Here is a 27,666-nt window from a genome sequence, read left to right as displayed (position 1 = left end):
GCAGATGGAGTTCAACCCAGATAAAGCTGAAGTGGTTCATTTTGGTAGGTCAAATATGATGGCAGAATATACAAACTTTGTAGTATTAATGTAAGACTCTTGGGAGCGTGGAGGATCAGAGGGATCTTGGGGTCTGAGTCCATAGAACGTTCAAAGCAGCTGCGCAGGTTAACTCTGTGGTTAAGAAGGCGTACGGTGTATTGGCCTTCACCAATCGTGGAATTGAATTTAGGAGCCGAGAGGTAATGTTGCAGCCATATAGGACCCTGGTCAGACCCTACTTGGAGTACTGTGCTCAGTTCTGGCCGCCTCAGTACAGGAAGGATGCGGAAGCCATAGAAAGGGTGCAGAGGAGATTTACAAGGATGTTGCCTGGATTGGGGAGCATGCCTTATGAGAATAGGTTAAGTGAACTAGGCCTTTTCTCCTTGAAGCAACGGAGGATGAGAGGTGACCTGATAGAGGTGTATAAGATGATGAGAGGCATTGATCGTGTGGATAGTCAGAGGCTTTTTCCCAGGGCGGAAATGGTTGCCACAGGAACACAGGTTTAAGGTGCTGGGGAATAGGTACAGAGGAGATGTCAGGGGTAAGTTTTTTACTCAGGGAGTGGTGTTTGCGTGGAATGGGCTGCCGGCAACGGTTGTGGAAGCGGATACGATAGGGTCTTTTAAGAGACATTTAGATAGGTACAAGGAGCTTAGTAAAATAGAGGGCTATAGGTAAGCATGGTAATTTCTAAGGTAGGGGCATGTTTGGCACAACTTTGTGGGCCAAGGGGCCTGTATTGTGCTGTAGGTTTTCTATGTTTCTAAATTTATTATCCAAGTACATTTATGTCACCAAATACAACCCTGAGATCTATTTTCTTGTGGGCATACTCAATAAATCCGCAATACAATAATAACCATCATAGAATTAATGAAAGACCGCACCAACTTGGGCATTCACCCGGTGTGCAAAAGTCAACAAATGTGCAAATACAGAAAGAAAGATATAATAATTGTAGCCCCCCTGGCCACCCTCAGGGTCGCTCGGCTCACTGTCGTCTAGGGAAACAGCCTCGGCCCCGCCAAACTGGGTAATTCGTTTGTGTGGATGCTGTGTGAGGTACCCCACCCCGCCCAAATAACAGACAATACACCAGATGCAATTAAATGATTTACAGTTTATAGATATTACTGGAACTATATAATTAAAAGAGAATAAAATATAAAAGGAAAATAAAAGGCGCCACACTTATCAAAGTTCAATCTCTTCGTGCACAAAACCGTTGGAGCTCAAGGACCTTCTTCTTCACCCTGTGACCCCTCGGACCACCTCGACCGGCCGCCTGGGACCAACAACAGTGGTCGACCAGACGCTCCACACGAGTCCGTCTCCGTCTCCTCGCCGAACGTCCCGCTCGGGGTCCGACCCCGTTAGCGGACTCACAGCACCTGGTCCATCCTCTGTCTCGGTCTCCCGCCTTCTGCCCCAAAACCCCGTGCATACAGTATCTTCAAATACACCAAAACCATAACAACTATCCCAATTGGTTAATAGCACTTTCTTATCACCCTCTAAACCACAAGCTGCTAGGGCAAACGTTCTCAGCGTTAAAGCACAACAAAGCCGCATTCCCCAGATGAACATAACAAAAACGCCATTTTAATTAGCCTCCGCAGTAACATAAAAATCGAAACCCCCTTACACTCTCCCCCCACCAAATAAAGTCATGTCCTCATGACTTCTAAATAACTCGCCACCCAGTCCTACAGACACACAACACACACATACACAGATACACACAGTGACAGTGCTCCCCAAACAGTAGACCTTACTCCCGTCCCACGGGCGCTAAATAGGCCAACCTATCTGGGAGCTTCTTAACCCTCTGAGACCTCCGTACCCCCTCACCTAAACCCACAAGGCTCAGACACTACTAGGGATACCTCGGGCCTGCTTGCCAACTCCTCTCTCACTCAGGCCACCACTACAGCTCGGAGCCCCCTGTCCCGTGGCCGGGGCCCCGCCTCTCCTCCTTCCTGATCCTGCCGTAACTCAGACTGCCCACAGCTAGCCCTCCCCACTACACCTGACTCAGTGGGAGAAGGGCCAAAGGTCTCTTCCTCAATCACGGGGAAGTTAGCGAAAGGCAGCATGTACCACATGTGCAGCACATCATCCTTCGAATCCGTATTCTTCCTCATTCCTTCGATCGGTAGCTGCTGTTTGAGTTTCTCCAAACTGAAACATTTAGCTGGGGCTACCCCTTCAGCCTCCTGCAGTCGAGACGTCAGCTTCTTCGGGGACTCCTTCAACTCTCGCCACAGCCTCAGCAGTTCTGACTCAGGGTTCCTGGCCATCTCAATCTGGGACGCAGTTACCCCACCAGCTTCTTCCACCCTGACCTGAAAAGCAGCAGTTAAAGAATGTTCAGCCTCCGGTTGTTTCTTCCTGAGGACGTCTTCCAGGTCAACCTTCAGTTTTTCCACTTCATATAAACTCACGATTGTCACCTTCAGGTTCCTTTCAAGCGTCCGCCTCCCTTTTCCGAGATCTGTCCTCCATTTCTTTACCTCCTCGGGAGTGTAGTCAAACTCCCCTCCCTGGGCTCTCGGTTTTCTGTTGACCTTAGTCAGAACACTTCCTTGATCTTCCCCAACTTGTAAATCTTCCAATCTGTTCTGAATGGACGTCTTGAGTTTCTGCTGATACCTTCGAAGGTGGGTCATTGTTTCTTCTCGCTGGATTAATTTGTCAGTATATGACCGCAGTGCGGTGCAAATCCCCTCTCTTCCCTGTGTCTCATTCAGATTGACGACCTGGGTTTCCATCCCCCGGTCCACCACCGTCTGTCCCAACACCAGGAAGTTCAACTGGTATGTCGGGTCATTTTCCTCACATTGCACCAAACTCCTCCGGCCAAAAACTCCTCCACGTTTGACACTTCGCTTCGGTCGCCCGGGCTCAGCCACTCGCCTCGCCTCATAGTCCCCCAAGGCGAATCCAAGCTCTAGGCGGTCATCCACATACGTCAAAACTCCACACACCTTCACTTCCCCCACGGTTTTCCTCATGCCCCGCGGGAAGGATGCAGGGGCTCCAGATATGCCCTTGGGCATCTTTTCGGATCGGAAGAATCCTAGGGAACTAATAAAGGCCATCTTCGGATCAACAGCCACACTCTTCAGGATCTGGCAACATCCACCCCTCAGATGCAGCACATTAAACCACGTCGCATCATCCACACACACGCTGCCTTCATCTTCCACGCCGCCAGGGTCCAGTTGCCGCGACCTCTCTCTCACTGAGGTGTCTTCAGCGGTCAACTCCCCTCCCTCGTGGTGGTTCGGAGCATCTACTAAGAGGGTCTCACCCTCAGCTACTTTCCCCAAGCCGTACCACCGCTGGGTCTCGTTTAAATTCGGTACCGGCTCAAGGCTGCTACACACGTCCTCAGAAGCAACTCGACACGCTGGGTGCCCAGACAATGCCTCCATGAACTCCAGGGTCATTAACCAATCATCGTCTTCTGGATAACTACTGCCACTAGTACCCAAAGTCTCCGGTGCCCTTGCAGTTGTCAAGGGTAAATGCTTCAGACACCGGTTGTAAAACGAACTGTCCAACAACTTGACCTGTGCCCCGGGGTGAAGGATGGCTTTAGAATCGCTTCCCTCTATCCATAACGTCACCCTGGGGCGTGGTCCCTCTAAGCCTCCAGGAATAGGGTCTTTTCCTTGCGGAAGTTCAGTGGTACATTGCTAGGAACGTGCTTCCCCAGAGACCGCAGGCCGTTCCCCCACTGGGCCTCCACTAAGTTTCCCGACACCTCTCTGATCAGCTGAAGAACTGATCCCCTGAAATGATCCCCCTGGCACTACAAGCAATTTAGCCGCCCTCCTCGCCAGAGGAGGCACACTGAAAACTTTCCCCCCCTCTTTCAAATAACTGACAGCTGTCACTATGGTGTAAGTGAACCTGACAGCTCTAACACCGTCACCAGCCCGCCTACTCAAACTTTCAACCAATCCCTGTCGCTCTCCCTCAACCAAGCACTGCCACTCATCTGACAACAGAGATCCGCTCCGCCCCTCCTGGGGTGGAAACTATCCCAAACGCCAGGCGGAGCCTGTCAGAGCTAGAACATTTATTCGCAGACTCTACCTCCAAATCAGACCACTCTTTCCTCTCTCTCCCAACTGCATGGACAGCCCCGAGTGCCACCTCTAACTCGTCAATGCTACTCTGCACTCGAACAAAGACTTCACCCACCACGCATACAGCAATCAACAGCAAATAACCCACAGAGACACACATTACAGATTTAAACAGGGCACCCACACAGCATACCAACAGACTCAAGCATCCCGGACAAAGCCCCCACAATGTAGCCCCCCTGGCCACCCTCAGGGTCGCTCGGCTCACTGTCGTCTAGGGAAACAGCCTCGGCCCCGCCAAACTGGGTAATTCGTTTGTGTGGATGCTGTGTGAGGTACCCCACCCCGCCCAAATAACAGACAATACACCAGATGCAATTAAATGATTTACAGTTTATAGATATTACTGGAACTATATAATTAAAAGAGAATAAAATATAAAAGGAAAATAAAAGGCGCCACACTTATCAAAGTTCAATCTCTTCGTGCACAAAACCGTTGGAGCTCAAGGACCTTCTTCTTCACCCTGTGACCCCTCGGACCACCTCGACTGGCCGCCTGGGACCAACAACGGTGGTCGACCAGACGCTCCACACGAGTCCGTCTCCGTCTTCGTCTCCTCGCCGAACGTCCCGCTCGGGGTCCGACCCCGTTAGCGGACTCACAGCACCTGGTCCATCCTCTGTCTCGGTCTCCCGCCTTCTGCCCCAAAACCCCGCGCATACAGTATCTTCAAATACACCAAAACCATAACAACTATCCCAATTGGTTAATAGCACTTTCTTATCACCCTCTAAACCACAATAAGCTGCTAGCGCAAACTTTCTCAGCGTTAAAGCACAACAAAGCCACATTCCCCAGATGAACATAACAAAAACGCCATTTTAATTAGCCTCCGCAGTAACATAAAAATCGAAACCCCCTTACATAACAATAATAATAAATAAATAAGTAATAAATATCAAGAACATAAGATGAAGAGTCCATGAAAGTGAGTCCATAAGTTGTGGGAACAGTTCAGTGTTCGGGCAAGGAAAGTTGAGTGAAGTTATCCCCTCTTGTTCAAGAGCCTGATGGTTGAGGGGTAATAACTGTTCTTGAAACTGGTGGTGTGAGTCCTGAGGCTCCTGTACCTCCTTCCTCACGGCAGAAATGAGAAAATAGTGGGAGGTGGTGGGAGTCCCCAATGATGGATACTGCTTTCCTACATCAACACTCTCTGTAGATGTGCTCAATGGTAAGAAGGGCTTTACCCGTGACAGACTGACACTACTTTTTGTAGGATTTTGTGTTCAATGCATTGGCATTTCTGTAGCAGGCTGTGATGCAGCCAGTCAATATACTCTCCACTACACATCTATAGAAGTTTGTCAAAGTTGTAGGTGTCATGCCAAATATTTGCAAACTCCTAAGGAAGTAGAGGCACTGAAATGTTTTCTTCATAATTGCACTTACCCAAGACAGGTCTTCTGAAAAGATAACATCGAGGAATTTAAAGTTGCTGACCTTCTCTATCTTTGATTCTCTGATGAGGACTGGCTCATGGACCTCTGATTTTCTGCTCGTGAAGTCAGTAACAAGCTATTTGATCTTGCTGACTTTGAGTAAAAGGTTGTTGCTGTGGCCGTACTCAGCCAGGTTTTCAATTAACTCCTCAATGCTGATTCATCACCATCTTTGATTGGGGATCACAAAAATGGTTTCATTGGCAAACTTGAATACTGCATTGGAGCTGTACATAGTCATGAGTGAACAGAGCAGTGGAGAAGCCTACAGCCTTGGTGGTGCACCTGTAATAATGGAGAACGTGGCCAATCGAAACTCACAGGGGTCTGCAAAAGGAGTTATCGCGGTCAAGGTTTTGAAGCATATTGATTGGTTTTGAGGGGATGATAGTACTGAATGCCACGCTGTAGTCAATAAAAAGAGACATACAATTTGAAAATACCATCATCTAAACTGGATGAGGTACTGAAAGAATATTTAAGGTTGTTATAGCCAGGGGATAAGTTCCCACTACCTATTAAATGCTTCCAATGGTGTGCATCTCAAATAGCCTCTGACAACCAAGTCCAGCTCCTGGCCTTCATGCATGGCCTAGATAATAAGCCAGGAGCAATCATTTCTACTGACAGAAGGGTAAAGGCAGGTTACTTATGCCTTAAAACCAGTCGTTGTGGACAGATGGGGTTTGTCAGGCATGATTTGCAGCTCATCTAGAATGAAAACTCTGATCTCAAATCTCTGCTGTCTTGTGACTATACCTGCTTATGGAAAAGGCTTTGAGAGTAAAGCCCAAGGAAAAATCCAGAACTGGAATCCCTAAGGTAGTGTTACGTCGAGTCCAACACTAACTGGTAACTGCTGCGATCCCGTTGGTGTCAAACTGTATTGGTCTCTGCCGTTCCTTTGGATTCACCAGTTGGGTGGAGAGGGGGAGCCTGCTGCCTGGGCAAAAGCTTGCTCTCTGTATTATACAACCCTGACTTGTGTACCATGTAGACAGTTAAGACACAACATTCATGATTGAAAATTGACCAACGGAGGGCCCCATGGTACTGAAAGTTCAGGGAGATTGTTGTCCTCATATGTTGTATATGTTAGCTGAAAGCTGTCATATCTGTGGAAACACTGCATCATTGGATGCATTGTCATTCAGAGATGACAGGTTTCACACTAAGAAATTCCAGCTTTCCCCTTTTTTGATCAATGGGAGCAGAACAGACTATAGATAGTGGAATCTAGAGCAACACAGTCTGATGGAGGAACTCAGGCTGTTGTTCAGAATCTGAACTATCAACAATTCCTTTCCTTCCACAGATACTGCATGGCTCGCTGAGTTCCTTCAGCAGATTGCGTGTCTCTCCTGTAGTGTGCTTTTAAAGTATTTCACTGTTTATGGCCTTTGTTATTTCATTAAATATTTTTCTTTATGTTTGATCTCAAACCATTCTGTTAAGACTGTTCCCCTCATTCTCCACTGGTTATGGATTTCATGTCTGCATGACCCTTCAGTGATTTATTCTTTCAATGTGCCTCATTAGTTTTGATTACTACTCTGACTCGTTCTTTCCCATTGCTGTTCTAGATGATTGTTCCAGAATAATTTGATAATCTTTAATGCAATAAATGTGAACTTAGTACTAGCAGGTCTCCCGTTGTCTACTGCATACCCTAAATGACCGGGTTATGTGTTGAAGCCTCATGCACAGAAAGGCTAAGGACAATCTGATAAATGGCCTTCTCTGTCTGTTTTGCTACTGTCAAAATCAGAAATGATTCTGAACTTCTTCCACATTGAAAAGCATTACAAAATTATTTTAAAAACAATTAAAATGCTTAAAATTATTTAAAATCTAAAACTAAATTGCCTTGAAACAATTACAAATAAATAAAAGTAATTGGAAAGATTAACTATTTTCAAAAAAATTTAAATAAATGCACATTAATAAGAAGTCTCTCCCATTTCAACTGAATAGGGACACTGTTCCCATGCTATATCTAGTGCAGTTGGGAAAATGGTGACAGATAGGTGTCAGCACATTCAGAAGTTTGAAGCCATGTGCACTTAAGTCGGAATATTGAATATGCTGGCACTTAGAAGAAAACACCAGCTGGTTGGAGAAGGAAACAAGAACTAACACAAATCTACAAAAATCAAGTAGAAATACGAATTCACTGAAAGGACATCCACTTTGAAATCTAGAATCTGTGTATAATGTCATTCCTTCACCTTGTTTACTACTAAAATTATGCTAGAATACAGGAAGAAAACAGAAACTGCTGGATCCCCTCAGCAGATCAGGTCACGTCTGTGGGACAAGAAACAGTGGTAATGTTTCTGGCCAAAGATTCTTCATTAGGCATCATGCTGATTGAATGGCTCCAAACCCAAATTCTGCTGACAGTCCAACATGTTCTGAATGAGGGCTCCTATAAAGGAAGGGCCTTCATTAACTTGACCATTGCTGAAGCTTAAAATTGGCATCACATATTGTTCAAAAGGAGAATTATATAGTAGCTGCATTCACGAAACCGTACTTCACTATGATGGTGGTACAACAGTTCCATGATTCCTCAATTGATGGACTCGCTTTCAAAGGCTCTGCAGCTCACCTTCTCAATATTACTTATTTATTATTATTCGATTTTTTTTTGTATTTACAGTTTGCCTTTTGCACATTGATTGTCCGTCTTTGTAGTATTTTAAAAAATTGATTCTATTGTATTTTTTTGTATCTCCAGCGAATGCCCTCAAGAAAATGCCTCAACAACATCGTTGTAAATTTTTCATTTTATGCTTCAAAGAAGGACAGAGATGTGGGGGGTGGGGGGGGCGGCGGGGCAGTAATCTCACCTCAGTCCCTCTATCTGACTTGCCCTGGCACTGGAATATATTTTTCCCTTTCCTTTTTGTCCACTCTCACATCCCACCACCAATTCCTTATCAACCTTTTCTTTCCTCTTTCTTACACAAAATGCTGGAGGGACTCAGTAGGCCAGCCAGCATCTATGGAAAAGAGTACAGTCGATGTTTAAGGCTGAGAATTCCCAGCATCTGCAGATTTTCTCTGTTTGTGATTGAACTCTCCTCTTGTTCTCTCTTCTCTCCCTAGTTTTAGAGATCAAGCAAGTGACGTTTGAGACAACATGGCAGCCCCAAATGATACTGCAACCCAGTCGGGAAAGACTCCTAAAACGAGCTATACATTGCACTACACATTAAAGTTGCTGGTGAACGCAGCAGGCCAGGCATCACCTGTAGGAAGAGGTACAGTCGACGTTTCAGGCCGAGACCCTTCGTCAGGACTAACTGAAGGAAGAGTGAGTAAGAAATTTGAAAGTTGGAGGGGAAGGGGGAGATCCAAAATGATAGGAGAAGACAGGAGGGGGAGGGATGGAGCCAAGAGCTGGACAGGTGATTGGCAAAAGGGATACGAGAGGATCATGGGACAGGAGGTCCGGGAAGACAGACAAGGGGTGGGGGGAACCCAGAGGATGGGCAAGGGGTATAGTCAGAGGGACAGAGGGAGAAAAAGGAGAGTGAGAGAAAAAATGTGTGTATAAAAATAAGTAACAGATGGGGCATTAGCAGAAGTTAGAGAAGTCGATGTTCATGCCATCAGGTTACTCTGCAATCCCATCTCCTTCAGATCCCATTGTCAGCTCCTGGGTCCTCAGAGGCTCCATCTTCCTCTCACCCCAACCCTCCCCTCTCCATTGACACCCCCAGCCTCCCCCCTCCCCCCTCTGATCCCAGCTCTCATCCGTGCTGGGTCTTTACCTCAGTAAGGGCCTCACATTTGTCCCCCTTCGCCCACACCTCAGCGAGTTCCGCATTCACCATGATGCGGAACTCTTCTTCCACCGTCTCCGTCTCTGAGCCTACTTCTTCGGCAAGGACTCTCCCACCCCCACCGATGACCCCTTCTCCCGTCTTCAACCCTCCTCTTCTTCATGGACACCCCGCTCTGGTCTTCTGCCTGCTCTGGATCTCTTTATCGCTAACTGCCGACGGGACATCAACCGTCTCGACTTCACCGCACCTTGTCCCCATTCCAATCTCACTCCTTCGGAACGCTCTGCTCTCCACTCCCTCCGCACTAATCCTAACCTTATTATTAAACCCGCCGATAAGGGGGGTGCTGTTGTAGTCTGGCGTACTGACCTCTACCTTGCCGAGGCACAGCGACAACTCGCGGATACCTCCTCTTATTTACCCCTCGATCGTGACCCCACTAAGGAGCACCAGGCTATTGTCTCCCACACCATCACCAACTTTATCCGCTCAGGGGATCTCCCATCCACTGCTACCAACCTTATAGTTCCCACACCTCGCACTTCCCGTTTCTACCTCCTACCTAAGATCCACAAACCTGCCTGTCCTGGCCGACCTATTGTCTCAGCTTGCTCCTGCCCCACCGAACTCGTTTCTGCATACCTCGACACGGTTTTATCCCCCCTTGTTCAATCCCTTCCTACCTATATTCGTGACACTTCTCACGCGCTTAAACTTTTCGATGATTTTAAGTTCCCTGGCCCCCACCGCTTTATTTTCACCATGGATGTCCAGTCCCTATATATTTCCATCCCCCATCAGGAAGGTCTCAAAGCTCTCCGCTTCTTTTTGGATTCCAGACCTAATCAGTTCCCCTCTACCACCACTCTGCTCCGTCTAGCGGAATTAGTCCTTACTCTTAATAATTTCTCCTTTGGCTCCTCCCACTTCCTCCAAACTAAAGGTGTAGCTATGGACACCCGTATGGGTCCTAGCTATGCCTGTCTTTTTGTTGGCTTTGTGGAACAATCTATGTTCCGCGCCTATTCTGGTATCTGTCCCCCACTTTTCCTTCGCTACATCGACGGCTGCATTGGCGCTGCTTCCTGCCCGCATGCAGAGCTCATTGACTTTATTAACTTTTCCTCCAACTTTCATCCTGCCCTCAAGTTTACCTGGTCCATTTCCGACACCTCCCTCCCCTTTCTAGATCTTCCTGCCTCTGTCTCTGGAGACATCTTATCCACTGATGTCTACTATAAGCCTACTGACTTTCACAGCTATCTGGACTATTCCTCTTCTCACCCTGTCTCTTGCAAAAACGCCATCCCCTTCTCGCAATTCCTCCGTCTCCGCCGCATCTGCTCTCAGGATGAGGCTTTTCATTCTAGGACGAGGGAGATGTCCTCCTTTTTTAAAGAAAGGGGCTTCCCTTCCTCCACTATCAACTCTGCTCTTAAACGCATCTCCCCCATTTCACGTACATCTGCTCTCACTCCATTCCTCCCGCCACCTCACTAGGAATAGGGTTCCCCTGGTCCTCACCTACCACCCCACCAGCCTCCGGGTCCAACATATTATTCACCGTAACTTCCGCCACCTCCAACGGGATCCAACCACTAAGCACATCTTTCCCTCCCCCCCCCCCCCGCTTTCCACAGGGATCGCTCCCTACGCGACTCCCTTGTCCATTCGTCCCCCCCATCCCTCCCCACTGATCTCCCTCCTGGCAATTATCCGTGTAAGCCGAACAAGTGCTACACATGCCTTTACACTTCCTCCCTTACCACCATTCAGGGCCCCAAACAGTCCTTCCAGGTGAGGCGACGCTTCACCTGTGAGTCGGCTGGGGTGATATACTGCGTCCGGTGCTCCCGATGTGGCCTTCTATATATTGGCGAGACCCAACGCAGACTAGGAGACCGCTTTGCTGAACACCTACGCTCTGTCCGCCAGAGAAAGCAGGATCTCCCAGTGGCCACACATTTTAATTCCACATCCCATTCCCATTCTGACATGTCTATCCACGGCCTCCTCTACTGTAAAGATGAAGCCACACTCAGGTTGGAGGAACAACACCTTATATTCCATCTGGGTAGCCTCCAACCTGATGGCATGAACATCGACTTCTCTAACTTCCGCTAATGCCCCACCTCCCCCTCGTACCCCATCTGTTACTTATTTTTATACACACATTCTTTCTCTCTCTCTCTCCTTTTTCTCCCTCTGTCCCTCTGAATATCCCCCTTGCCCATCCTCTGGGTTCCCCCCCTCCCCCGTTGTCTTTCTTCCCGGACCTCCTGTCCCATGATCCTCTCATATCCCTTTTGTCAATCACCTGTCCAGCTCTTGGCTCCATCCCTCCCCCTCCTGTCTTCTCCTATCATTTTGGATCTCCCCCACCCCCTCCAACTTTCAAATCTCTTACTCACTCTTCCTTCAGTTAGTCCTGACCAAGGGTCTCGGCCTGAAACGTCGACAGTACCTCTTCCTAGAGATGCTGCCTGGCCTGCTGCATTCACCAGCAACTTTGATGTGTGTTGCTTGAATTTCCAGCATCTGCAGAATTCCTGTTGTATACATTGTACTAGCCTGATAAGAGCATCACAATAGCCCCAAATTCATCTATTAATGCTAATCACGGGACATGAATATTTAACTAATCCTCCAAACATTTCTTCTAATCCTTTCTTCTTTCAGAAGCAGATTCAGAGTGCGTACATTACTACAAATCATGTTACTACAGATAACCTGGGACAAATTTCTACCCAGAGTGTGCAAAGCCATGCGTGAGTAACCCTTCAGTAGAGGAAATAATGGGATTTAAGTGAAACAAATTTATAACCGTATAACAATTACAGCACGGAAACAGGTTCTAGTCCATGTTGAATGCTTACTCTCACCTAGTCCCACTGACCTGCACTCAGCCCATAACCCTCCATTCCTTTCCTGTCCATATAGCTATCCAATTTTACTTTAAATGACAATATCGAACCTGCCTCAACCACTTCTGCTGGAAGCTCGTTCCACACAGCTACTGCTCTCTGAGTAAAGAAGTTCCTCCTCATGTTACCCCTAAACTTTTGCCCCCTAACTCTCAACTCATGTCCTCTTGTTTGAATCTCCCCTACGCTCAATGGAAAAAGCCTATCCACATCAACTCTATCTATCCCCCTTATAATTTTAAATACTTCTATTAAGTCCCCGCTCAACCTTCTACACTCCAAAGAATAAAGACCCAACTTGTTCAACCTTTCTCTGTAACTTAGGTGCTGAAATCCAGGTAACATTCTAGTAAATCTTCTCCGTACTCTCTCTATTTTGTTGACATCTTTCCTATTATTCGGTGTCCAGAACTGTACACAATACTCCAAATTTGGCCTTACCAATGCCTTGTAGAATTTTAACATTACATCCCAACTCCTATACTCAACGCTCTGATTTATAAAGGCCAGCATACCAAAAGCTTTTTTCACCACCCTATCCACATGAGATTCCACCTTCAGGGAACTATGCACCATTATTCCTAGATCCCTCTGTTCTACTGCATTCTTCAACACTCTACCATTTACCATGTATGTCCTATTTTGATTAGTACTACCAAAATGTAGCACCTCACATTTATCAGCATTAAACTCCATCTGCCATCTTTCAGCCTACTCTTCTAACTGGCCTAAGTCTCTCTGCAAGAAATTTGTGTGAATAATTTCAATTATTAGCATTCACATTAGCATTTATAATACAAGCTATTGACAAGAATTGTGCACTTCTCTGTACATTTATGCTTTTCATCTCTGAAGATGTAAACTGTCCTGTCAAAAGTGAGATGTCAAAGTAGGTTCTCCGAGTTAGGATGATGGACTTTTCACCATCATGTATAGATTAGAATTCATCTTCACAGGATGAGTTATTCATATAATGTCCTGAAATGGAAATAAATCTGAGAAAGTGTGGAAAGGCAGGGATATGGCACACTTGCCTTTCTTTAGTTGGTGCATTAAGCATAGGAATATGGAAGTAATGTTGCGGTTATATAAAATGTTGGCTAGGCTGCACTTGGAATAGTAGTATTCTGATCCTGGTAGAAGTTTATGATATTAGGAGAGGCAAGGATAGGATCAACAGTCAGAATCTGAAAGATAATTAGTTTAATTCAGTATCACGTTTGGTCAAAGTACTCTATGTTTCTGTGTGAAGCCTTATTTATCCAAACTCACTAAACTAAACTGAAAGCTGATTCTGCCAATAAAAATTTTTACTGAACTGGATCAACACATCAAATCAACACATTTGGGCTTCAAAAATTAACTTAGGTCTGTGGGTGTAACAGAAATAATGGGAATATTTAGAGATTCTGAATGCAATCTTATTTTTAATTTAATGGCTGCTGTATTTGGGCCTCATATCTCAGAAAGGGTGTGTTGTCATTGGAGAGAGTCCAGAGGAGGTTCACAAAGATGATTCTGGGAATGAAGGGGTTAATATATGAGGAACGTTTGGCAACTTTGAACCTGTACTCACTGGAATTTAGAAGAATGCCGGGGGGTGGGGGGGGATCTCATTGAAACCTACCGAATGTTGAAAGGACTAGACAGGGTGGATGTGGAGAGGATGTTTCCTATGGTGGGGGTATCCAGAACTAGAGGGCACAGCCTCAAAATTGAGGGGAAACTTTTAGAACAGAAGTAAGGAGGAATTTTTTTAGCCAGTGAGTGGTGAATCTGTGGAATGCTCTGCCACAGACTGTGTTGGAGACCAAGTCCATGGGTATATTTAAGGTGTAATTAATAATTTTTTGATTAGTCAGGGCATCAAAGGATCTGGCGGGAAGGCAGGTTTATGGGGTTGAGTGGGATCTGGGATCAGCCACGATGGAATGACTCAATGTGCTAAATGGTCTAATTCTGCTCCAGTGTCTTATGATCATACATTATGGCAACCATGGATACAACCGTGAAAATATGGAAGTCACTTGAACATGGGTGGGACTTGCGGAGAGTGGTACCAAGTGATAATTGGTTTGGTGGTTTGAGCTGGTGCTAATGTATTGATCTACTTACTGTAGCTTTTTATTTCAGTGGAAAAGGTATAAAAGTAGAACATTGGGAGCTTTAGGTTAGTCTTTGAGGCCTCACCAACGGGCTGGTTGGGAACACCACCACAGGTCATGGGAGACATGTTCAGTCAGGGGGGCCCGTGCATACCTAGATATCTATTTTATTTATTCCATCCTATTAAACAAAGTTTTGTAGTTCTAATTAGATAATTGGAGTCTAGGTCTTTCTGCCTTATTGAGCCGGACGTGAACCTTTGGGTGTAAAATAACAGCATGAAATCACCAGCCGTAACTGAAATGGAACATCTAATCCTTTGCCTTTAACTAATACTTTCAAAACACTTTGAAAGTATTACATATTTAAGTTTATTATTAATTTCTTTTTCTAAGTAAATACATAAACTTCTAACTTTTGGATCTGTTGACTGAATGCCAATTTATTGAAACCACAAAAAATTTAATTCACTCCAAATTACAATACTTCTGAATTCATAATTATCAACTATTGTCTTCCAGTTACTTCGGACACTAAAATTATTGATCCTTGTATTTCTTTTATAGACACCTTGATTTGCTCCCACTGCTCTTTGCCAGTTTCACTGTCCCATTAAAGTTTACGAAATGCTTCAAAATGGAAAAGTTTTATTTTCTAAACTATATAAAGATAAATCACAAGAATATTCACTGGCAATATTTTGAAAATCTCTGCTTCATTTTATAAAGAAAACTGCATAACATATAAATTAAAAATAAGCTGGTTGCTATACCAGACCTTTTTTGCTATTTTAAAAATACAATGTCTAAGGGAAGATAAATTGAACTGGATTATAGAGTGTTCTGAAAAATTGTGGAGTAATAGCTAAGGCCTGGAAATTCCTAGAAGCCACCCTGAGGAAGTTCCAGACCTAGGAACCCCACAATGGAAGCAACAGACCTACCTGGCATCTGCTTCACTGTAGTATTCTCTGGCCACAATGTCTTCAAATAATTCTCCTCCGGTCACTCTAATAAAGAACATTGCAAAATAGCATTCAAATTTTCTTGGAAAAGAGAAAATGTTAACATATAGCTTATTGCAGATTATTATACCTACTAAATTTTAATTTTAAACAAAGCAAGTTGATGCCTCTCTTAAACTAACTTTCTGAGGTTACTACAAATGCAGAATGAATGATCCTCTCGCATTTCACGTGTATTGTATTCTTCTCAAACATTTCAGGGGCAAGATAAATAACCTGGCTTTTAATTTTTTTACTTTCAATTTCAGAATACACAGGTCTTTAGGGCCATGGAGATTTCTCCAGTTAGAAACTATCTTCCTTTGTGTATTTTACTTGAAGATACAATCTCATGAGATTTAAGCACTCTGCATAAAGGCATATAACGTAAAACAAAAGCTGCAATGTGTCTCTTCCAAGATTCAATAATAGGAAAGTAATGTTGATTGTGAGAGCTAACAAAGTTTAAGATGTGAAAATGAACACTTCCGGCTCATAATACACTAGATTCAGCTAGCTGTCCAAGCCATTCACATAAAAATTAATGGCAATGCCTGATGCACATTGTTAGATTTATCCAAGGCCCGTTTCAAGAAAAATAATAGTCGGGCTTTATAAAATTAGTTTTAAATTACAAAATACATTTATTACTTTACACAACCTTGAGATTTATTTCTTTGCAGGCAGCCACAAAACAAAGAAACCCAATAGAACAGACTGAATCAAAAGAAGACCGTCAAACACCCAACGTGCAGAGAGAACAACAAACCATGCAAACAATAAAAGTAAGCAAATAGCGTTCAGAACTGAAGTTCACAAAAGTGAGGCACCATTGCAGCTGGTTCACGAAAGTGAGACACCATTGCAGCTGGATCAGAAGCCCATTAATTGCAAGTCACAGCCGCATTTCAGGGCTGAGACAAGCGAACCTGATGGAGCAGCGAGCTTGCCTCCAGCACCAACACCCTGCTTTTTTCAATCTAGACCAGTGCTTAAATCATCCAAACTTCAGGTCATTTCTTGCTCTTGGACCTCGGCCTTAGTATCCTTTCCCGCAGTGTCCACATTACAAGCTGACCTTAGCCTGATGAACTTGTGGTCAAAGGTAGAAAGGAGTTCTTCCCCAAAGTCCATAAGACATAACAACAGAACTAGGCCATATGGCCCATCGAGTCTGCCCCGCCATTCCAACATGGCTGATTTATTATCAATCTCAACCCTATTCTCTTCCCTTCTCCCAGTAACCTTTGATGCTCTGACTAATCAAGAACCTAGCAACATCCACTTTAAACATACTCAATGACTTGGCCTCCACAGCCATCCATGAAAATGAACTCCACCAATTCACCACCTCTAGCCAAAGACATTCCTCCTCATCTCTATTCTAAATAGATAGCCCTCTATTCTGAGGCTGTGGCCTCTAGTCCTAGACCCACCCAGTGTTGGAAGCACCTGCTCCACATCCACTCTATCTAGGTCTTTCAGTATTTGATAGGTTTCAATCAGATCTCCTCTCATTTTTCTAATCTCCAGCAACTACAGGCCCAGAATCATCAAATGCTCCTCGTACGTTAACCCTTTCATTCCTGGAATCTTCTAGACCAGGGTGTCAAACTACCAGCCCACTAAGGGTCCAATCCGGACCATGGGATGATTTAGGAGAAAAAAGTATATTCACGACCATTTATTATGTATCCATACGGCAGCCGCTCTCTCTCCCACCTGATCTGTGTCGCCTGATGTGCCGGCAGCTTGTTGTGTGTACTTAGAAAACAATAGGTGGCAGTTAACCACCGGCTGTGCATAAGCACCTATCACCCTGTACTGAAGACCACTAGGGCCCCACTTACGTCGTCAGGCACAGTATAACCACACAGAGTACTCAGGGAAGTAACACCTGTAGCAAGGCCGAGACTGTTTGCTGCTGTGGTTCAAATGCTTTCCAAGAAAAGAAAAGTTGACATCGAAGGTCGGATATTCAATGATAATTGGAAAGATCATTTTTTCTTCTGTGAGGTCAACGGCAAACCTGTGTGTCTGATATGCTCGCAACAAGTGGATGTGGCAAAAGGGTACAATATCAAACGACACCATTGGACGCCACACGGAGAAAAAAATGACAAGTACGCAGGACGACTCAGAACGCAAAAGGTAAACAAGCTTGAAGCAGCTCTGAGAAAACAGCAATCAGTGTTCACCAAAAGTCGAGAGACTCATGATGGAGCTGTCAAGGCCAGCTGTATTATTGCCAACAAAATAGCTGCTGTGTCGAAGCCATACTCAGTGAGTATCTTTGATCATCACCAAGGAGTTTGTGAAGATGGTGCCCATGACAAACACCACAATGGCGAACGACATTTTCTCCAGCCCCGTTGAGGCCTTGGACAGACTGGGGGTTGACTGGAGTCATGCTGTTGGCGTGGCAACAGATGGCGCACCGTCCATGGTCGGGAAAAAGGTAGGTGTTGTTGCAAAACTCAGAGAGAAAGTTCAGGCCAAGAATCGAGAGCAGGAATTCTGGAATTTTCGTTGTATTATACACCAAGAGGCGTTATGTAGCAGGAGCCTGAAAATGGACAACGGTTAACTTTATTAGAGCCAAGGGACTCAACCATCAGCAATTTGACACTCTTTTGTCCGAAAGTAGTATTGGACAAGGCCTGACCTACCACACTGAAGTCCACTGGTTGAGCAGAGGAGTTGTGCTCAAACATTTTTTTCAATTACGTGTGGAAATTGGACTATTCATGAATGAGAAAGGGAAGCCAGTGGCAGAGTTGGATGACCCAGACTGGCTTTGTGATCTTGCATTTTTGGTGGATATAACAGAGCACTTAAATGTGCTTAATATTAACATGCAAGGCCGCAACAAACTTGTTATGGAATACTATGACAGCATTTGTGCCTTTCAAATTAAATTAGGCCTGTGGGAGATGCAACTATCCCGGAGCAACCCAGCTCATTTCCCCTCTTTGCAGTCTGTGCGTGTCGCTCATGGGAATAATGACGACATGGACAGGTACAAGGACAAAATATCATGGCTGAAAAGTGAGTTTCAGAATCGTTTCCAAGTCTTCACTCAGCTCGAGAAGGAATTCTCACTATTTTGCTCGCCGTTTGCCATCAACACAGCATCAGATGTGCCGGAGGAACTCCAAATGGAACTACCTGAAATTCACTGTAACTCGGCTTTGAAATATAAATTTGAGACTGTGGGTCTGGACTCATTCTATCAATACCTGGGACCGATGTACCCCAAGGTGACAGACTTTTCCTCAAAGATCCTTTGCATGTTCGGGACAACATATCTGTGAGCAAGCGTTCTCCATAATGAACATTAACAAATCCAAACTGCGCTCGCAGCTGACACACAGATATCTAAATGACATTATGAAAATCACAACTGCCCAGAAACTGGTCCCTGATGTTGACAGGCTGGCTAAAGCCAAGAGATGTCAGGTGTCTGGAAGCAGCAAGTGAAAAAGTGTTCGATGCACTGCGACATGTAAGCAAAATTCATTATAAAATATTGAGTGTCATAATATTGTGATTCATTCATTTTCTGATTATTCTATTATTGTAAATGCGATCACTCCAATAAAAATTAGAGGCTAACTGTGTTCATTATCTGAGTTTGATTGCTGGAAGCAGGCTAATAAAAATTAGGTGCAGTTGTGTAGTCTCCATTTTTACAATTTGTTTCGTTAGGTCTACATTTGTGTCTGCTAATGTTCAATTTCAAATGGTTTATTAATGGGAAGGGTGTGGCTCCCAAAACAATCTTAGCCAAAATAGCATCATTTTTTCTCTCTCTCATCACAACTTTCTTGTAGTCTATGACTATAAGTTAGTACCAATCATAAAAATAATGCTTGCTAGGCAATCTTCTTCATAAGAAACTAAATTTGTAATGTGAAACACTTTGTAGCGGAGACTGAGACACATGAGAGCACGTTGAAAAAACAAAGGGAACGAAAGCTCTGGGAGCACGCATGCATGCGTTCGTGCATGCACAACTGATCCAGCCTGCATGAAGTCGCACTGAGTCTGACCCTGTGGTGCAGAAGGGTGGGACGGAGAAGAGGAGAGCTGTTGTCATTGGAGACTCTATAGTCAGGGGAGCAGACAGGAGATTTTGTGGATGTGAGAAGGACACCCGCATGATTTGTTGCCTCCCGGGTGCCAGGGTCCAGGATGTCTCTGACCGGGTGCACGACATCCTGGTACGAGAGGGAAAGCAACCAGAAGTCGTGATACATGTTGGGACCAATGACATAGGCAGGAAGAGGGATGAGGTCCTGAAGTGTGAGTTTCGGGAACTAGGCAGAAGGCTGAAGAACAGGACTTCAAGGGTGGCATTCTCAGGATTGCTGCCAGTGCTACGTGATAGTGATGGTAAGAATTGGAGAAGATGGCAGTTGAATGCATGGCTGAGGAGTTGGTGCAGGGAGCAGGGTTTTAGATTTTTAGATCATTGGGATCTCTTCTGGGGAAGGTGGGACCTGTACAGATTGGATGGGTTGCACCTGAACTCGAGGGGGAGCAATATCCTTGCAGGTAGGTTCGCTAGCATGGTTCGGGAGGATTTAAACTAATTTGCGAGGGGGATGGGACCCAGAGCGATAGAGCAGTGAAGAAAGTTTATGGAGTAAAGCCAGATCTAACATACAGAGAGGCTTTGAGGAAAGAGAAGCAGAATAAACGGTGTAAAGACAGTAAGGTAGAAGAGCTGAAATGTGTGCACCTCAATGCAAGAAGCATCAGGAACAAAGGTGATGAACTGAGAGCTTGGATCCATACATGGAATTATGATGTAGTGGCCATTACAGAGACTTGGCTGGCACCAGGGCAGGAATGGATTCTCAATATTCCTGGATTTCAGTGCTTTAAAAGGGATAGAGAGGGCGGAAAAAGGGGAGGAGGGGTGGCATTACTGGTCAGGGATACTATTACAGCTACAGAAAGGGTGGATAATGTAGCAGGACCCCTTTTGAGTCAATATGGGTGGAAGTCAGGAACAGGAAGGGAGCAGTTACTCTATTGGGGGTATTCTATATGCCCCCTGGTAGCAGCAGAGATACAGAAGAGCAGATTGGGAGGCAGATTTTGGAAAGGTGCAAAAATAACAGGGTTGTTATCATGGGTGACTTTAACTTCCCTAATATTGATTGGCACCTGATTAGTTCCAAGGATTTAGATGGGGCAGAGTTTCTTAAGTGTGTCCAGGACGGATTCCTGTCACAGTATGTGGACAGGCCGACCTGGGGGAATGTCATATTAGATCTAGTACTAGGTAATGAACCGGGTCAGGTCACAGTTCCCTCAGTGGGTGAGCATCTGGGGGACAGTGACCACCGCTCCCTGGCCTTTAGCATTATCATGGAAAAGGATAGAATCAGAGAGGACAGGAAAATTTTTCATCGGGGAAAGGCAAATTATGAGGCTATTAGGCTAGAACTTGCGGGTGTGAATTGGGATGATGTTTTCGCAGGGAAATGTATTATGGACATGAGGTCGATGTTTAGAGATCTCTTGCGGGATGTTAGGGATAAATTTGTCCCGGTGAGGAAGATAAAGAATGGTAGGGTGAAGGAACCATGGGTGACAAGTGAGGTGGAAAATCTAGTCAGGTGGAAGAAGGCAGCATACATGAGGTTTAGGAAGCAAGGATCAGATGAGTCTATTGAGGAATATAGGGAAGCAAGAAAGGAGCTTAAGAAGGGGATGAGAAGAGCAAGAAGGGGGCTTGAGAAGGCCTTGGCAAATAGGGTAAAGGAAAACCCTAAGGCATTCTTCAAATATGTGAAGAAAAAAAGGATGACTGGAGTGAAGGTAGGACCGATTAGAGATAAAGGTGGGAAGATGTGCCTGGAGGCTGTGGAAGTGAGCGAGGTCCTCAATGAATACTTCTCTTCGGTATTCACCAATGAGAGGGAACTTGATGATGGTGAGGACAATATGAGTGAGGTTGATGTTCTGGAACATGTTGATATTAAGGGAGAGGAGGTGTTGGAGTTGTTAAAATACATTAGGACAGATAAGTCCCCGGGGCCTGACGGAATATTCCCCAGGTTGAACATCCCAGAACGCATTATACACAATCAGGAAAACTCACCAATGCATCTACATTCTCAGCAGGCTGAAGAAAGCTGGACTATGCACATCTATTATCATGTCATTCTATAGACAGACAGCATCTTAACAAGCTGCATCATTTCATGATATGGAAGCTGCACTGCCACAGACAGGCATGCTCTACAGCAGCGGTCCCCAACCACTGGGCCGCAAGGCATGTGTTTCCGGGCCACGAGGAAACGATATGAGTCAGCTGCACCTTTTCTTATTCCCTGTCATGCCCACTGTTGAACCTGAACGCACGCGAGGTCATTACGCTCGCGTCATCCATGTCAGCGCGGGAAGAAGATCAACTCCTCGAGCTTGCAAGTGACGGCAGGCTGAAAAGTATATTTGACATAACATCTCTGCCGGCATTCTGGATCAAAGACAAGGCTAAATATCCTGAGATAGCCACGAAAGCACTGAAAACGTTGCTTCCATTTCCAACATATCTCTGCAATGAATGCAACGAAAACTAAATTGCGGAATAGACTGGACATAAGGAACCCCCTTCGAGTATCGCTGTCTCCCATCACCCCTCGATGGGACCGTCTTGTTGCAGGAAAACAAGCCCAGGGCCCACTGTTTCAGCGATACTGGTGTGTTGCAATGATTTTATATGTTCATACGGGGAAAATATGTGCTGTGTGTTTAATATCCAAACGTTACTTAAAATGTTATGATGCTATTGACTTATAAGTGACTTATATAACCATATAACAATTACAGCACAAAACAGGCCATCTCTGCTCTTCTAGTCCGTGCCGAACGCTACTCTCACCTAGTCCCACTGACCTGCACTCAGCCCACAACCCTCCATTCCTTTCCTGTCCATATACCTGTCCAATTTTTCTTTAAATGATAATATCGAACCTACCTCTACCACTTCTACTGGAAGTTTGTTCAACACTTGCTTCAAGCTCCCCTGATAATTGACTTATCACTATATTCATGGGAGGAAAATATGATCTGTGTGTTTAATATTAAATTTGTTAGATAAACCCTTTTAGAAATGAAATTGAGTGTTTTAGCCACTTATCACCTATATTCCGGTCGTGATTAACACCACCTGCCCCCCCCAGACAGAATCGCCAAAAATGATTTGTAGAAAAACATCGGCATGTACACGCATGCGCACTGGTGCTCGCGCAAGGCTTCATGGTCATTGTAGTCTTTCTCGGGGTAAACATAACGTATTTGACTACTATTCTTGTCCGTTGGCAACCCTACCTCCCCCCCCCGCACCGCCACCCCCTCCGGTCAGCAAGAATATTGTCAATATTAAACTGGTCCGCAGTACAAAAAAGTTGGGGACCCCTGCTCTACAGTAATAATTCAAAACTGCCCAACACAGCACTGACACCAGTCTACCCACCATCAAGGATATAAATATAGAAAGATGCCAGTAACATCATGAAGGATCCCATCCACCCAGCTCATGGACTTTATGTCCCACACCCATCAAGAGGAAAGCTACATAGCATCCACGTCAGGGCCACCAGAGTCAAATACAGTTAGTTCCCTAAGCAGTAAAGCTGATGAACACCTCCACCCACCAACCACCACTATTTTATCACCCTATCAGTCACCTTATATACAAACATTTCTGTGCCTAGCATCACTTTATTGACATACAATATGCTACCTTATGTATTTACATTTAATGTGTTTTTAAATTATTATTGTGTTCTTTTTTTGTGCTGTATCAGATCCGGAGTAAAAACTATTTCATTCCCCTTTAAAATTTTATACTGGAAATAACATTAAACCATCTTGAATCTGGATCTTTAATTTTGATTCTTTTGGAGGGTGTTTAAAGACCAACTGTACAGAGTAAAGGACAGGTATGTTCTAGTAAGAAGAAAGGGCAAAGATGGCAAGGTAGACAACCTTGAATGTCAAGAATGGTGATGGCTTTAGTCAAGAAGAAAGAGGAAATGTATGTAAAGCTTAGGAAGCTAAAATCAAACAGAGCTCTCGAGGATTATAAAAAAGCCAGAAAAGATTCAAGGAGGGAATTAGGAAAGCCATGGCCATGAAAAATCCTTGGCAAGTAGGATTAAAGAGAATCCCAAGGCATTCTCTACATACATCAAGAGCACGAGGACAACTTGAGAAAGAGAGTGGGACCACACAAGGGTAAATGTGGAATATTTGCTTGGATGGGGAGAATATGTGGGTGAGGTCCTTAATGAGTAGTTTTAACATCAGTATTTACCAAGGAAAAGGATGTGGAGAATGTGGAGATCCCTGTTGAACGTTGATATGCTCGGGCACTTTGAGGTAAAGGAGGAAGTAGTGTTAGGTCCCTTAGAGAACATGAAGGTGGTTAAGTCCCCAAGGTCCGATAGGATATACCCCAGGTGATTGAGACAGAAAACAGAAGAGATTGCTGGGATCTTGACCTTTGTGTCCTCTCTACCACAGGCGAGGTCCCAAGAGACTGGTGAGTAGCTAATGTTGGTCCATTATTCAAGAAGTGAACCAGGAGTAATCTTGGAAACTATAGACCACTGGGACTCAATTCAGTGAAAGAGAAGTTACTGGAGAGAATTCTTAGAGATAGGATATATAAGCATTTGGAAAACCATGGCCTAATCAGGGAGAACAGCATAGCTCTGTGCAGGGCAAGTCGTGTCTTACTAACCTGATTGAGTTTTTTAACAAGGTGACAAAGGCGATTGATGAAGGCAGAACTATGGATATAATTTACATGGATGTTAGCAAGGTGTTTGACAAGGTCCTTCAGCGGAGGCTCATCCAGAAGATTAAGATGCATGGGATCTATGGTGTTTGGTTTCAGAGCTGGCTTGTCTATAGAAGACAGAGGGTAGTGGTCGAAGGGACTGATTCTAGTTGAGGTCTGTAATTAGTGCTGTTTCACACGGGCCTGTACTGGGACCTCTGCTGTTTGTGATGTATAGAAATGGGCTGGATGAAAATGTGAATGAGAGGATTAGTAAATTTGCAGATGAAGTTGGAATTAGGTACAAAGGAGATGTCGGGGTAAGTTTTTTATGCAGAGAGAGGTGAGTGTGTGGAATGGGCTGCCGGCGACAGTAGTGGAGGCAGATACGATAGGATCCTTTAAGAGATTCCTGGATAGGTACATGGAGCTTCGAAAAATAGAGAGCTATGGGTAACCCTAGGTAATTACTAAAGTAAGTACATGTTCGACACAGCATTGTGGGCCGAAGTGCCTGTATTGTGCTGTAGGTTTTCTATGTTTCTATGATACAAAGATTGGTAGTGATGCAGATAGTATAGCTGACTGGCAAAGTATACAGTAGGATATAGATCAGTTGCAGATATGGGTGGAGAAATAGCAGATGGAGTTTATCCTGACCAAATGTAAAGTGTTGCACCTTGTAGGTCAAATGTAAAGAGACCATACACTGCAAGACCATTAACAGTGTTGATGAGCAGAAAGATCGTGGGGTCTAAGTTCATAGCCCCATGAAAGTGGCTACACAGGTTGATAGCATACTTGCCTTATTAGTTGAGGCTTTGAGTTCAAAAGTCAGGAAGTTCTGTTGCAGCTTTATAAATTTCTAGTTAGGCCACAACTGGAGTATTACATACAGTTCTGGTTGCCCCACTATAGGATGGATGTCGAGGCTTTGGAGAGGATGCAGAGGAGGTTTACCAGGATGATGCTTGGATTGGAGGTCATGTGCTATAACGAGAGGTTGGACAGACTTGAGTTGTTTTCTCTGGAGGCTGAGGGGAGATCTGACAGAGGTTTACAAGATTATGAGAGACATAGATGAGAACAAACATACAGCATGTTTTTCCTAGGGTTGAAATATCTAATACCAGAGGTCATGCATTTAAGGTGAGGGGGGGGAATTTCAAAGAAGTTGAGGGGGACACTTTATTTTACACAAAGAGTGGTGGGTATCTGGAATGCACTGCCTGGGGTAATGGGAGAGGCAGAAATATTAGAGGCTTTTAAAAAATGCTTAGATAGACACAGGAAAGTGAGGAAAATTGAAGGATATGGACATTGTGTAGGCAGAAGAGATTAGCTTGGTTACCTATTTGATTACTAACTTAATTGGTTTGGCACAATTTCATAGGTCAAAGGGCCTGTTCTTACGCTATACTGTTCTATGTTTTATAAACAATCTGCTGGAAGGAGTGGGTCACCAAGTATCTGTAGGAGGAAAAGGATGAAGGATGACAGCAACATTGGGTACTGTTTAGCCCCATTCTTTGTGTACGTGCACTGAACCCAATGGACTCATTCCATCTTAGTCATAGTCATAGTCATAGTCATACTTTATTGATCCCAGGGGAAATTGGTTTTTGTTACAGTTGCACCATAAATAATTAAGTAGTAATAAAACCATAAATAATTAAATAGTAATATGTAAATTATGCCAGGAAATAAGTCCAGGACCATCCTATTGGCTCAGGATGTCTGACCCTCCAAGGGAGGAGTTGTAAAGTTTGATGGCCACAGGCAGGAATGACTTCCTATGACGCTCTGTGTTGCATCTCGGTGGAATGAGTCTCTGGCTGAATGTACTCCTGTGCCCAACAAGTACATTATGTAGTGGATGGGAGACATTGTGCAAGATGGCATGGAACTTGGACAGATCGGACCTCTTGGTGAAGAGATTAGGAAGTTAAAGTTTTAGTCATCTTGGACCTCCAATTGAACCAGAAGATGGCCCTGGTGATTCCCAAGGTGAAGGAATGGGTGATGGGCACACATACACCAAGTACATCGCACCTGATAACCAAGTTCCTCCTAGTTATTGAGTTCCACTTCCACAGTTCCAATCCTTGTTTGGACTTTTTAATCTGCTCAAGCCAATTCTTGTAAACACTTTCATCCCTTGAAACCATATCCCCAGCACTTTCAAGTAGTCTGACCTGACAGTAAAGGTGACACTTGATCAGTCAGGCCAGTAGCCAAAGATCATAGCCTCACTCCTCCAGTGGTTTACTCTGACTCACGAAGCCAATGGAGAGAGAAAAACAAAGTTAGTTTGAGAGTTGTACGACTTGCACTGGAACTGGTCAGCTGTAACAGAGCAGACAAAATGAATCATCTGAATTCATTATTGAGTCTAGAGGGCAACAATGTGCCAAGATCAAGGATGAGGTGGTTTTACAGCTGTTAAGTTGGACCTTGCTGATATTATGCAGGAGGAACAGAGGGATAGGTCAGGTGGGAATGGGGTGGAAAATTAATCACAGGTAATAGCAATAATGCCTACAAATGGAAGCAGAGGGGATTTTTATTAAAAAACGAGTTATGATCCAGAATATAGTTTTTGTAAGATAGATGGAAAACAGTCCTCTTTTCAAAGGTGAATTAGAGAAGTATATTGTAGGGGCTTACTGAAGATGGCCTCCAGCTTTAAACAATTTTTTCAGCCAAGTAGTTAATTGGTGATCTAAATGTTTGACAGTTTGCCATTTTACCTGTGGTGATAATATTGTGCAAATATTTCTGTGTATCCAATCTACTACTTTTTCTCATCTCTTGCAGGACATAAATGCATGTTGCAGCCAAGCAGAATCCCACTGTCTTTGGCAAACAGCAGCCAGATTATCAGATGCAGAAAGTAACGCCCCGCCTTGATGGTTTACTCATAGCTTGTGTTGTGATGAGTCCAATTAAATTGTTTATACATACCTCTGATGATCTATAATAAAGTTTGCAGTTTTTAAGTGTTGCTCTGCCTACCATTGTTTGCCTATGTTACTGCCCCCATTCATCCATTGATTGAATAACCCCTCCATCTTAACCCTTAGCAACCGGAGCCTCATCCAATTTGATGTTCTTTTGCATTCTCTGTCCCATGCCCATCTTTAAGACTTAAAACTGACTTGTTTCTTTTTCCTTTGTCTGGTTCTGATAACTTGCTAATCTCTTCACAGATGCTGTTCATCCTCTTAAGTATTTCCAACAGTTTCTGCTTTTATACTGATCAGCGTGGATGATTTGGGCATTTTCCGTGCTGTATAATTCCATATATTATGCTTTACACTCAGTGGCCACTTTATCAGGTACACCAGTACACCTGCTCATTAATGTTAACATCTAACCAGCCAATC

The 27,666-nt window shown here is 44.4% G+C and overlaps 1 protein-coding gene across 14 annotated transcripts in view; it reads right to left on the bottom strand.

Moving 5' to 3' along the window:
- LOC140195219 (calcium/calmodulin-dependent protein kinase type II delta chain) overlaps positions 1–27,666 on the bottom strand; it is a 580,639-nt gene that overhangs the window by 232,522 nt on the left and 320,451 nt on the right. For all 14 annotated transcript variants that reach the window (XM_072253184.1, XM_072253187.1, XM_072253189.1 and 11 more), the window contains exon 5: positions 15,418–15,483. In XM_072253184.1, coding sequence (XP_072109285.1) covers positions 15,418–15,483 — 66 coding nt within the window. The remainder of the gene's footprint in view (positions 1–15,417; positions 15,484–27,666) is intronic.

This window comes from Mobula birostris, chromosome 3 (genome assembly GCF_030028105.1).
Source record: "Mobula birostris isolate sMobBir1 chromosome 3, sMobBir1.hap1, whole genome shotgun sequence".
NCBI lineage: Eukaryota > Metazoa > Chordata > Chondrichthyes > Myliobatiformes > Myliobatidae > Mobula > Mobula birostris.
This window is presented reverse-complemented; position numbering and strand designations above follow the sequence as displayed.